This window comes from Myotis daubentonii, chromosome 2, assembly GCF_963259705.1.
Source record: "Myotis daubentonii chromosome 2, mMyoDau2.1, whole genome shotgun sequence".
NCBI lineage: Eukaryota > Metazoa > Chordata > Mammalia > Chiroptera > Vespertilionidae > Myotis > Myotis daubentonii.
The window spans coordinates 128763583-128777813 of record NC_081841.1 but is presented as its reverse complement, the minus strand read 5'-3'; the positions used below and the strand labels follow the sequence as shown (position 1 = coordinate 128777813).

Sequence of the window (14231 nt, the reverse complement as noted above, 5' to 3'; positions counted from 1 at the left end):
GACCCCTTGGGCCTAAACTGGCAGTCAGACATCCCTCTCATAATCCGGGACTGCTGGCTCCTAACTGCTCACCTGCCTGATTGCCCCTAACTGCTGCCTGCCAGCCTGATTGCCCCCTAACTGATACCCTGCTGGCCTGATTGACACCTAACTGCTCCCCTGCCAGCCTGATCATCCCCAACTGCCCTCCCCTGCGAGCTTGATTACCCCCAACTTCCCTCCCCTGCTGGCCTGGTCACCCCCAAATGCCCTCTCCTGCTGGCCTGATCTCACCCCCAACTGCCCTCCCCTGCTGGCCTGATGGCCCCCAACTGCCCTCCCCTACCAGCCTGATTGCCCCCAACTTCCCTCCCCTGCTGTCCTGTTTGCCCCCAACTGACTGTCCTCCCCTGCTGGTCTGATCGCCCACAACTGCCCTCCCCTGCCGGCCATCTTGTGGTGGCCATCTTGTGATGACATGAGGGCAGCCATCTTGTGACGACGTTGCGCGTGATGCCACCTAGGCTTTTATTACATAGGATATTTATATATTCATATATATACTTAAAATTTTAAAATATATTTTTATTGATTTCAAAGAGAAGGGGAGAGGGAGAGAGAAACATCAATGATGAGAATCATTGATTGGCTGCCTCCTGCATGCCCCCTTACTAGGGATCAAGCCTGCAACCCAGACATGTGCCCCAACCAGAATCGAACTGTGACCTCCTAGTTCATAGGTCAATGCTCCACCACTGAGCTACACTGGCTGGGCTGTTTTATATATTTTTAAATTCACTTAATGCTTACTTAATACAGGACAGCTGGATTTTCCTACCTACTTTTGCATTCAATCTTTTATGACATCACATATCATGCAGATTCTGAAAAACTCCACTGCACACTTATGAGAAAATCAGAGTGCAAAAGGTATTGTTTTACTTTTGTTATGAAAATTATTTTTGTCTTGTGCAGTTTCTGGAGCATACTTTGAGAATCATCACTCTATCCTTAGGAATATATAGGGAGTTTTCAAAACCCTCTATGGGAATCTCATTTCCCAAATTTTCTTAAGTTTTTTGGTCCACCTCTTGTTTGCTTCAACTGTTATTGTTCTTAGGCAGCTATGGTGTTATGTTAGACAATAGCCAAGAATTTTATTTATTTATTTTAACAGAAGCACTAGAGATAGGGCTTCTATCACTGAATGAGCTCTCAGATCTAATAAAGACAAGTGCTGTAAATGGGGCTTTTCTAGGGAGCTGCAAGACAAATCAAATAATGACAATTCTCTGAAGATGAGGCTGTCTGAGAGCCTCAAATCCATTTCCATCCTTCCAGTGGCTGCTATACTGCTGGTTTCCACAGCCAACATGGTTGCAAGGTAAGATGCTATTTTTTCAATTGAAGAACTAGCTGTAAGAAAGAGGGTTTTTTTTTTTTTTTTTTGGTTTGTTTTAGAATTGGGAGCTGTCATTTTGGACAAGCTATTTAAAACCCTACTGTCAATCTTCCATCCTAAGAGATCCCATCCCTCTGAAAGGAAATGCTTCCATATTCCTCCTAAAAAAGGCAAAGCAAAACAAAACTTGAAAATTGTTTCTTCTGCTCCCTGAGACAGAAGGACCATTGTCTTCTTACTTTTGGCCCATTGACCTCCACAGGACGTCCTGGACCTGGATTCCAGATTCGGAAAGTGGGTGGGTAGATTGACGCACGTGGCAAACAGCGTAAATTAGGAACCTGGGGGTGGGGCAGGGCTGTACCTCAAGACTCTATAGAGTTTTTACTTCTCAACACCTCATCATTTCCATTCTAAATAGCAAAGAAATTACAGTTAAACTTAATTAGGGGTATGTAATAAAGGGACAAGTTTCTCACTAAACGTTCTCCTTTTCCTTGCCCTCCCTGTACGGACTCGTAAGACCATCTGAGCTTCTCGCCCAGAAGAGGTTTCTATACAGGGAATGAGGTCTAGGATTTGCGTGTGAAATAGGGTGGCATTTGCCAGGCCGAGCCCCTTTCCCCCTGATTTCTGGCCTTTTAGGTCAAGAATGGGGTGCGTGAACATGGCTGGTGGCTGCTGGGCTGGACCACTGGCCCCGGACCAGACCGAGCCGCAGAGGCTCGGCTAACGGGAGCGGACAGGTGTGCTCGGAGCGGAGGCGGCGGGAAGGTGCTGGACGCGCGGGCTCAGCCCTCAGAGCCCGGCGCCGGGGGGCGTGCGCGGCCCACGCGGGCGGAGGACTTGACAGATCGCGGAGAAAAGAAAACAAAAAACCAAACCAAAGCCCAGCGGTTGCCCCACGCTTCTCTGCAAAGAAATCGTGGGTGGAGCTCCGAGCCGGACGAGGCAGAATTCCGCGAGGCCGCCTCCGCCCACCCAGCGCCGCCGGACCGCGGCGCCTCCCCCGGCCGGCTTCACCCCGCTTAGGGCCCGGAGAGGGAGTCGAGGCAAAGCGAGCGACTCGTCCTTCTGGTCCTTCCCGGCTTCGCTCCTCAGTAGTAAACAAAGTGTGGCCGCCGCCTCCACGCTGGTTTGCCTCCTAGCAATCAAACACCCAGAGGGCGAGAGGCTCACAGAAACAAACACTTGAGAATTACCAGAAAATAACATTAAAGAGAGAGAGAAGGGAAGAGAGGCAAGAGAGAGAAGAGGGAGGCGAGGAGAGACGGAAGAGAGAGGGAGGAAGGGGGCGAGAGAGAAAAGAGAGGGGAAAGGGAGAAGGAGAAAAGGGAGGAAAGAGAAGAGCGGGCGGGGGGGGCGGAGAGAGAGGGAGAGAGAGAGAGAGAGAGAGAGAGAGAGAGAGAGAGAGAGAGAGAGAGAGAGAGAGAGAGAGAGAGAGAGAGAGAGAGAGAGAGAGAGAGAGAGAGAGAGAGAGAGAGAGAGAGAGAGAGGGAGAGAGGGAGAGAGGGAGAGAGAGAGACACCCCATTACCCCCTACCAACATACTGCCACCTCCCGGAGGAAAACAGGTCCCTCCCAGGCCGACGTCCACTGGCTGCCCCGGTGGCGGTGCTGCGCGCTCATTGGCCGCCCGAGCTGTCAGTCTGAGGCGGGCCGGCGCGCGCGCCGCAGCGGGAGGGGGGTGGCGGCAGATCCCGTAAGTCGGGCGGCCGCGTAGTCGCTGTAGCCTCCGCTGCCGCAGCCACATTCAACAGGCAGCAGCGCCGTGGTCGCGCCGCCGAGGAGAGCGAGCAGCCCGCGGCGCCCGTCAGTTGTCCAGTCCACGGGCTTTGTCAGCAGGAGCGCGGCGCCGGTGCTGCCCGAGCCCGGCGACTCTGGCCTGCCGTCCCGTCGGTGCAGCGGACCCGGAGGAGTCTAGTTGTTGATGGACTCGTGAAGTTAAGTTCTGGGCTCGCGCTTCCACTTCGCTGCGCCTTTCTCGCGGTTTCCGTCTGCTCGCGGCACCGACCTCGCCCCCAATCTCGGACCAGCTCTTCGCGCCCCTCCCCCCTGGACCCCGATCCTGCGCTCTACCCCTTCTTGGTTCTCCCTGGCTGGGGGAGGGGCGGGGGTCACCATGGCCGAAGCGCCCCAGGTGGTGGAGATTGATCCGGACTTCGAGCCGCTACCGCGGCCACGTTCGTGCACCTGGCCGCTGCCCAGGCCGGAATTTAGCCAGTCCAACTCGGCCACCTCCAGCCCGGCGCCGTCGGGCAGCGCGGCGGCGAGCTCCGACGCCGCCGCGGGCCTGCCCTCGGCGGCCGGTGTCAACGCCGACTTCATGAGCAACCTGAGCCTGCTGGAGGAGAGCGGGGACTTCCAGCAGGCGCCTGGCTCTGTGGCGGCGGCCGCTGCGGCGGCCGCGGTGGCGGCGGCGGCCGCCGCAGCGGCTGCCACCGGGGGGCTGTGCGGGGACTTCCAGGGCCCGGAGGCGGGCTGCCTACACCCGGCGCCGCCGCAGCCCCCGCCTCCCGGGCCGCTGTCTCAGCACCCGCCTGTGCCCCCCGCAGCTGCCGGGCCGCTGGCTGGGCAGCCGCGCAAGAGCAGCTCGTCCCGGCGCAACGCGTGGGGCAACTTGTCCTACGCCGACCTCATCACCAAGGCCATCGAGAGCTCGGCCGAGAAGCGGCTCACGCTGTCGCAGATCTACGAGTGGATGGTCAAGAGTGTGCCCTACTTCAAGGATAAGGGCGACAGCAACAGTTCGGCGGGCTGGAAGGTGAGTGACCTTAGGACGCACAGCAGGACTCGGAGACGGGGTACGAAGCCCCCTATCTCGCCCGAGGTCGCGGTGGGCAGATAAGGCGGTTGTACATGTTTGCCTGTCCTGAAAGTACGGGGTGCGCGTGCTGGGAGCGGATGAAAATTGGCAGATGTGGGTGGTGGACTTGCTCGGGGCCAGTGGGGGCACAGGTATAAGAGTTCGTGCGCTCAAGTGAGGGTAGGATGGAACGGGGAGCGGGCTCGTTTAAGGGAGTGAGAAAAGTACGCCAAGAAGTGTACATCAAAGCAGGGGTAAAAGTTTGCCAGTGAAAGGAGAAGGGGGTTCACTGGGAGCTGCTCCCTCACCCACAGCCCGCGCGGACTTTTGGGGCTGCTCTTTCACCTCCAGAATCTCGGGGACGCGGAAGGTTCCTTACGGACCTCCTAGCCTTGGACCGTACTGGGAGCGGTTTCCGCTGCGCTGGGCGGGTATGGGCGCGGCGAGGGGCTTCGGAGCCCCGCCAGCAGGTGGAGGGGGGAGGCAGGGCGCGAGCCTGCTTATGGGGGTTGCCTCCACAGTTTTTGGAGGACGGCGTGCATTTTGCTTTGTTTTGATTTTATCCGAAGGGGCCTTGAGTACAGGGAACCGGGCGTGTCGAGCTTGCGGTAGCGCATCCGACGAGTGCAATGTGGTGGCCACAGCCTGCGGAGCCGTGGTGCCGGGCTGCGTGAGGCGAGTTAAAGTTCAAGTGTGACCCTCGGTGGGGGCGGAGGCGGGAGCAGGCGACAGCCAGGGAGGGGCCGAGGGTGCAGGAAGCGAGAACCTTTAAAGGGCCAGCGCGGCTTTTGGCCCGGCCGCGGAATAGCGCGGCCAGCACTTCTCTAGCAAGGAAGTGCCCGCACACTTCGATTAGCCTTTAAATGGGCCGGAAGAGGCTCCCCTGGGTATCCTGGGCTGGGGACCTGTAGACCTTTTCTCTTGCTTTGCCACCTCAGTTACCACCAAGCACGGAGGTACAGATCCGAGGGCCTCATCCTGACTGTGCAGGCACCATAAGAAAGATAATCATAATCTTTATATACAGCATAATCCTTGCTGCGCAATTGTTACACCAAGGTGGTTTTATGTGCACTGTCATTCCCGTGGTTATTGTGTGTCAAAAAGGTTACGTTATTTACATCGTGTTGAAGTTCCTGGGGAAGGAAACAGGATTTTATTTTTTTTTCCAGTGTGTTTTAGAGTAAAATTATCACTTACAACTTTATTATTAGGTACCCATGCAACTTAACAAGTGTTTCAAAAAGGTAAAGTGCCTCCTTAGGAGGTTTACATTGTGAGTACGTGAAACACAGAGTTTACTCTTGTATTATTATTTATTGTATTATTTTCCATATGAACAACTCTAAGCCTACTTTACCCCACCCTGTATTCTTTTAAGTCACAAAGTCATAATTGTCTGTCAAGTCCAATTTTACTTAACGTTTGAATTTAACTACTTATTTTACTTGCTCATCTATCCATACTACTTGAGCTATGATAAAGCATTTGCCATTAAATTTTTTATTTTATTTTTTACCATTTAAAGTACAGGGTATACTTACACCATTCTTTTATGTCCTTGGAAATGGGTACATCCTACTTAAACTTGCTGGAATGCCTTTCTTTAAAGGTAGAGAAAGGCAAAGTTTTAGGATTATTTTTAGTTTTGCCTCTCAAATGGCTTTAAGTCGGTATTATTCTTAAACTAGGAATATAACTTAAAGTTTTAAGATTTAGTGCTTAGTAAAAAAATACAGATAATAAAGCCAAATCATCTGCCAACCATTTTATTAGATTCTTACTTGTTCTAATTTTTTTCTCAAATGCAATTATAGTTTTATTATTTTTAAGAATTTACTTACCCAAGGTAGCAGGTCTATTAAGTATTAGTTAGGATTATCTGTCTAGACTTGGAGGCCCAGTAGCAGGACCTAGTAGAAACCTAGTGGGGCTTTGGAATGAAGTGCTTCAGGTGTAATCAAGAGTCAGTTGATGCAAGTCAGATTACAGCAAGTGCATTTTCACTTTGAGTAAATGGGTATTTTAAGAAGAAAAGAAACAACATGAGGTGTTCTAACTCATAACTAAGTCTTCTGGTTAGTTTTCATAAAAATGAGTTACTTGTTAAAACCAAGTTTCACTCAGATCTGAAAGATTTTCCTGTTTTAAAGAATCATAAAAGGAAGAAATTCAGTTGTAAAATGCAAATCAACCCAAACGTAACTGCTTTAGAACTGAAGAGAGGCTGCTTAGGAATACTTAAATATTTACTGTGATGTACTATTAGGAATTAGACGGAATGTTTAGTTAAATCTAGTTTCTTGTGTTTTACCTCTTACAGCCTGCCTGAGAATTTGAAAGTCATTTGCATGGACAAAGTTCTTGGGAAACTGTTAAAGGGCTCAAAAACTTCTAGTTCCTTAAATACTGGTTATGTTTTTGGGACATGAATTTTGTATTTGTAGGGATGGTACCTTAAATCTACTTTACACTTGTTTAACATTTATTATAACTGTCATAAGTTGACACATAAAGTAGAAGCTAAAGTTTTTGGAAAACTAAAGATCTTTTAAACCATGTACAGTATTTATAAATAGTGAAACTTCTTTCCCATGACCTATTTTTTTTTTCAAATAGAAAGCTGTCTAGAGTTTGGGAAGTAATATTGTGAGTTCTGACATTTTTTTTTTTTTTTTGGTAAATGGTAATTTTGAGTTGGCTCTTGTTTTTTGTTTTGGTATTATTTGCAACACTTAATTTAGGTGAAAAGAATGCTTCAAGACTCAACACATAAAAAATTTAAATTGTTTTATTACTAAGTAGCTCAGATACTCTTTATTTTGGAATGAAGTTTCTTTAATTTGGTCTGTGAACTGAGAGTACATTTTCTTGCATTTTAAAATTAATATCTATTCTGTAATTTGTATTTTTAAGCTGTAGGTGAGTAATTTAACTAGTTACAGAGATCCCTTGGCAGGAAGATGGCTGCTCTTTTGCTGCACAGTTACATTTGACATAAATAATCCTGGTGAAGCCAACTTCTAGTTTGTTTGTTACTGAAATGACCTTAAGGAAAACCCTTTTTTACAGTTAGGTGAAAATTGCAATATATGTATTTGAAGAAAGCATGAGGAAGGAGAATTAAAAGTGGGTAATGATCATGCAGCCAAGTATATATTATTTGCTAAAGATTGAAAATTGTGTGGGACTGATGTGAACATGAACATGTCTTATGAGAACTTATTTTGTTCAGAAATTCTAAAATAGATGCCAAGTATTTTAATTGAGACTCATAAGAACTTTATTTTTATTTTGCCTATGTTTTTGTGGCAAAAAGGGGAGATGTGACGGGAGGGGCTTCTATTTTTGAATGATACTGAAAAAATTTTAAAAATCATTTTTTTAAGTGGCAAACATTTGAATATTGGTAAGAAAGGTATAAAAGTTCTCATGTAAATTTTAAAAAAGGTTGAAGTTTGTGGAGACCTTCCCATAATTACTGAAAGTCTATTACATTGGCAATGGACACAAATATTGCTAGATATCATGCACTGCACAGGGAATCTGAGTGTACAGTTGAAGTGAAGATAAGGGGAAATAATACTCAGTGCTTAGTTAGAATCCTTAAGAGGCTGGAAAAGTTTTGTCTGTCCTTGAGCTCTTCATCCAGACTCCTAAACTGTAATTCTGCATGACTTACATTCTACCTATTGTCTATCTATCTATCTATCTATCTATCTATCTATCTATCTATCTATGCCACTTTGAGAGAGAGAGAGAAATACTGATTTATCGTTCCACTTATTTCATGCATTCATTAGTTGCTTCTTGTATGTATCCTGACCTGGGATATGGCACAGCCATGGTGTATTGGGGCTGTGCTTTAACCTGGCCAAGGCCTGCATGACTTTCTGAGAGAGCAGCTGTCTGTATTTGTCTGGAATTTCTTTGGGAAGCCTGAACTATTTGTATGTTTCTGGAACACTCTGCCCTTGGAAACTACCCAGTACCTGGCATCATGGGAATTTACTTGGCTGTTTTTTTTTTTTTTTAGTATGTGTGTGCTGTAACTTTGGTGCTTCCTGGAATTCTCTTGGAAAGGCAGTATAAACCCCATGGTGATTGGAGAGAGCAAAGGAGTTTGCAAATATAGGGAGTATCAGCGAACACAGTGGTTTTAGTCCTGCTTCTCTGCAGTTTAAAATTTGCCTTGGCCCTCATAGGAACAACTTGCAGAGACTTGCCCAAACCCCCTGGGGTGTTTCTTTGGTCAGATAACTATCTTTTTTCTGTGCATACAAAATTCTGAAGTTGGTGTGGTTCTCAGTTGTGAAACAGAGAGGACCAGATGAACTTGAAAAATGTTTATTTTGGTGTCGAAGGGATGCAAGCTTGTATTTCAGTGGGTACTGTATACAAATGTACTGAAGGTTGGAAGAAGTCTCCCTTTTTGCTAATTCCTGGTAAGGACTAACAGAACTTGTCAGTGGCACAGAAATTTTTTGCAGAGAATTACTCCTTGTTATTTGTGGTCTTCTAAGGAACGTATGAAACAAGATAATACATTTTTGTGTATTGGTGATTTCATATGGTTCAACCTTTTAGAAAAACCCTTTTTCCACTGGCACTTCACTTTACTCCATGCAATCTACTTATGATTTATCAATCTACCTATGAGTTAAAGCACTCTAAGTACTGAGTTTTGGGTTGAGTTATCTTTGCCACATGGAAGGTATTTGGCTGCCTTCCTTTTTAAAATTTCTTTTTCATCTATTATATAGCTTTACTATAAGCTAAAGAAAATTAAAAATAAAGTATTTTTGATATTAAGCCAAATAAAATTAGGATGCCATATCTGTAACAGTTATTATTATTTCAGTTTATTATATAGTGAATTTTCACCATAATGCATTACTGAAGGACATACATTCAACATGTGTCCTTTTGTTCAGGCTGTATCCATTACAGGGGAAAAAACACAATGAGACAGAGCTGCGTGATAAGCTTCTGCAGTCCCAAATTCTGTGTTTCAATGATTGTTGAAGCTGCACTCTTTATGGTCAGTAGATAAAAAAGGCTGTCCAGGAGAGTGAGTCTTTCTCTTTCTCATTTTCTGTTGACCACTCTTTGTATTTTCTTGTCTTGGACTAGAGTACATTGTATTATACTCCTCCTCACCCTTCATTCTGACTTCTCCAATTGCTTTACTCATGATTTTTCCTTCTCCTATGCTAAGTCATGAGTATACAATGGGACTAGTTGTGATCTTTTTCTCTGGTTGTTTTCTAGATGACTTACCCCTCTATGGTTCTATGTCTCCAGGTACTAAAAACCATAAATGTCCTACTTTCACCTCAAATTCAACATGTCTAAACCTAAGCATACAATATTTCCTCTTCCTCTCAGATGAGGTTCCTGTCTTGAGTTCTCCGATTTGGATCTTGGTCTACTTAGTTCTTTCCCTAGTTTTTAAACCTGTATGTCCTCTTCACTCTTCTATGGGTTCAATGTCCCCTAGTCTGTTAACTCTTTCTTTAAAGTTTTTTGAGACTTTCCTGTATTAGCTTCTAATTATTCCCCGAGGTTAGCTCTTAATTCAGGCCTAGACCATTTTGTCCCTAGGATTTGGATCATCTGTGCTTTTACTGGAAATTCCAAAAATTTTACTTATAGTCTTCACGGCTCAAGTTAGTTCCACCAACTTTTATTCTTGGCTTGTGCTGGAAGGCATTTTTGCTTTGCCTGAGTTTGAACTGAGCTACACCAGCCAGGGCAGTCCATCTTAATTTTAAAATTTGTTTTTGGAATGATGGACTGGCATTCATAAAGACATGAAAATAGGGGAAGTATCAGAGTGATGGATATATGAAATACAGAAAGCTTGAAAAGTATAGGTAGGTTCTGGCTGGTGTGGCTCAGTGGTTCTATTCTTGGTCAGGAAGGTCACAGTTCTATTCCTAGTCCGGGGACGTGCCCTGGTTTTGGACTTGATCCCCCGTGGTGGGGTATGCAGGAGGCAGCCAGTCAATGATTCTCTCTCATCATTGGTGTTTCTAGCTCTATCTCCCTCTCCTTTCCTTTTTGAGGAAAATATAAATAAATAAATAAATAAATATACATACATACACACACACACACACACACACACACGCACACACACATATATAGTATAGATAGCAAAGTCTTGTCAGACTGAACTTGGGCTTTATTATGAAAGTAATGTGTTGTAAGACCAAATTTTTCTATGAAATGGTATCTTTGTTTTTGTAATATAAGAAATTTAATATAAATTTTGTAATATAAAAATAGGATTACATTTTTAGTTTTTTTTTTAATATATTTTATTGATTTTTTACAGAGAGGAAGGGAGAGAGACAGAGAGTCAGAAACATCGATGGGAGAGAAACATCGATCAGCTGCCTCCTGCACACCCCCCACTGGGGATGTGCCCGCAACCCAGGTACACGCCCCTGACCGGAACCGAACCGGGGACCCTTCAGCCCGCAGGCCCACGCTCTATCCACTGAGCCAAACCGGTTTCGGCCATTTTTAGTTTTTTTAAGTGCAACTTAGAAACACTCTCATGTATAAATATAGACCCATGGAATGCAATTTAAAGCCAGTAGTATATTGCATTTTAAAAAATTTTACATTCAATATTATTTGGTAGTATACTGCTTTTGATTTAAAACTGACATATAGAATTTGGTAATACATGGAACAGATTACATAATTGACTTAATATGAATAGTAGGCATTTACAAAATATTTAGGTTTTTGCTTGGTCTGTTTTTGAAAAGTAACTTTCATGTATTAGGAGCAGAGTGATTCACACACAGAAATATCACTATTGAACATAATTCTTTTTTTTTTTTTTGAAAAATGAGAATTTCTCAAGTTAAAGTTAGAAATCTCAAAATATACTCAGGGTAACTGAAAACTATACTGACTTAAAAAGATGTTTTAATATTTAAATATCAGTTAAAAATATATTTTATTGATTTCAGAGAGGAAGGGAGAGGGAGGGAGAGATAGAAACATCAATGATGAGAGAAAATCATTGATCAGCTGCCTCCTGCACGCCCCTTACCGAGCTTGCAACTCAGTTATGTGCCCTTGCCAGGAATTGAACCCGGGACCTTTCAGCCCACAGGCCAATGCTCTATCCATTGAGCCAAACCAGCTAGGGTTAAATATCAGTGTTAATATTGCATTAGCTGAATATTGGATAGCCTGGATATACTAGATCTTTACTACCCCAAGTACAGGAATAAAGGAGATTATGAAATGCTTCAATGGATCCAGAGGAGGTTAAATTTGGCTAAACCCAAAATTGATGCCAAGCAGACAGACATTAACTGAACGTGTTCAGAATACTTGTCTGACTAGTTTATAGTGAACTGTTTTACTGTTATGTTTGTACCTATAATAGCAGACTATACTTTATTAAAAAGTTACTCTGTGGTCTGGGGACAGTGAAACAAAAGTAGACTGAATAGCTCCCTACTGTAGGGTTTTATTAAATGTGTAAGTTATCTTTCACATAGACAAAATAGCTTCCTAAGCACACTTGCGTGATTACTAATGATGTTAGGGTAAACTAGTTAAACCAAGTAGGAAACAGTATGGACTTGGTCAGTCTAATTTTCCCTGTTATTGTTTGTAGATCTAGTGAATTTCAAAAAATTGCAGCTCATCTTTGCTCTTTTCATTCCATAAGCAGAGAGAAATATAAAACATCATCCTTCAACTTAAGTCTCATCTTGGTTCTAATATTGAAGAGAAGTGTGGGGTCTTATCTCCCTCTGGAAGGAGAGACAGAAGTCAATTTGTAGGTCTCTGGGAAGATATGTTATATCTACCAAGGTAGCTTGTCCCTACTGTTATTAAGTCACATGAGGTTTTTAATTCTTAGGGATAGTGAATGGTGTATTTGTCTTCTCAGATGAAAATGCCACCTCTAAAGTGTGTGGCTCATTTGTCTGCACTGCAGCATCTGTGACCTGGGGTGTGCTGTTACCTCCAGCAAGCTTCATGTAGGGAAATCTCGAGACTGTCACCTTTTTGAGTGTGACTTGGTTTCATTATTTCTGTATGTTGAGACCTAAAATGAAAATACTTTTCTGCAGTGATTAATTTTCCCTCCAGATGATATTTATCTTAATTATAGTGTCGTTTTTCTGTGTGACTTAAGTTACAGAACTGCTGCCCAGTTCATCTGATTAAAACAAAGCTGTGATGAATAAGGAGGGGGGAAATTTTTTTTTAAAAATATATTTTATTGATTTTTTACAGAGAGGAAGGGAGAGGGATAGAGAGTTAGAAACATCGATGAGAGAGAAACATGGACCAGCTGCCTCCTGCACACCTCCCACTGGGGATGTGCCCACAACCAAGGTACATGCCCTTGACCGGAATTGAACCTGGGACCCTTCAGTCCGCAGGCCGATGCTCTATCCACTGAGCCAAACCGGTTTGGCAAGGAGGGGGGAAATTTGATTAAGCATCAGGGTTGAGAAAAAAAAAAGTTGTTTACAACTGTCATCCTAAAGTTGTTACACAGTTGTCTTTGCACTGCTGGTGAGAGGCCTCATTATTGGTTTGCTGACTTAAACATTTGAAAGTAGCTAAATGAACCTGGCATCAGGAAGGGGAGGACCTCAGTGGTGCATTTTTGTGACAGCAGTAAAAAAAAGTTTAAAGTTTCAAGGACCATGAAGGAAGATAAAGATCTTGTCAGTAGCTTTTTATTTCTCCAATAATTATCTGAGGCCTGGAGGCACTTAATTATGCTTCCTCTGTCCCCCCTCCCTCCCAATAGTTTTCCTTTTTTAATCTAGAAAACTAGTGCCTTTCCTCCACCAGTACCATGCCACAGAAGCCTGTGTGAGGTGGATTGAAGGAAGTTCTATCTTGTCTGAGTGAGAAATCCCTGCAGACATAATGGGAGGGAAGGTCTTTTATCTCCCCAGTGATGATGAAGGTGAGAGTGAAAAGGAAAGGCATACCCTTCATTTCGCTTCTGAAAAGAAATGCATTGGATTTTAAATTCAATTTGGAGAGATAAAATATAATTGGATTACATAATTTCTATGCTTGTAAATATTGTGCCCTTCAAATCTGAAAAACATAACCACATAAATATTTGGAAATGGTCTATACAAGTAAATATCAAATACCTCTCAGGCTGTTAGGTTGCTTGGAAGTAAGGTCAAAGGAAATGATTTGCATAGGGTTTAGCTAGAGACTCTTATTTTGGCAGATTCTTGAGGTAGTGAGCATCAAATGTGGATTTTATTGTACTATTTTGACAGGAAGGGAATATTTTTCAGCTATTCTCATATAACCTTAAGTGTAGGATTGCATTAAGATAAATGCATCAAGATAGGTGCATTCACTCACCACAATTTGTATCATAGATGATGTATCTTCATGTCTCTTTGAGGCTTAATTTTCAGAATCACTGATTTGTCACAGCAGTGAGGGTTCGGTGTCAGGTTTCAGCCAGTGGTTCTGTAATTTGAATAGAGGAGAAACCCAAGTATTACATCACCAGTCTCTAGCAGGGAACCTCCCTCTCTGAAGGGGGTTGAGGTAGAGGCAGAGGAGGGGAACTTGTAACTATCAACTGAAGTTGTTTATGTGCTCAGCACCAAGCTGGGAGCATTTCTCTAATTTTTTTCTAAGCCTTTTCTCTGGATGGGTAGATATGCATGCCATCATACTATTTGCATACAGTGAATGTGAAAGCTTCCTTTGAACCAGTCTACTTTTATGTAATCTGACCTAATTGATCTTTCTCCTTCAATCTTTTGCGAATTTAACTTTCTCTTTAGTGGCTCATTATGACATTTGCATACATTGAATATACTCTCATTCTCTTCTGTTGCCTGTGCAACCAAAGTTTCTTGAGCCGTTTTAGAAGTCATGAAATAGAATTATGTAGTGCCTAGATTTCTAGTTACTTATATGTGTGTGTGTATATATGTATTTTATATATAAGATGTTAATGTACAGGGTGGGGCAAAAGTAGGTTTGCAGTTATTTATATGGAAAAGAATA

At 43.8% G+C, this 14231-nt stretch overlaps 1 protein-coding gene across 1 annotated transcript in view; it reads left to right on the top strand.

Moving 5' to 3' along the window:
* The first annotated feature begins 3063 nt into the window (after positions 1-3063).
* The window catches only part of FOXO1 (forkhead box O1), a 105810-nt gene continuing 94642 nt past the window's right edge, over positions 3064-14231 (top strand). Inside the window, exon 1 of the mRNA XM_059684508.1 lies at positions 3064-4145. Within this exon, the coding sequence (XP_059540491.1) occupies positions 3504-4145 (642 nt within the window). The 5' untranslated portion in view covers positions 3064-3503. The remainder of the gene's footprint in view (positions 4146-14231) is intronic.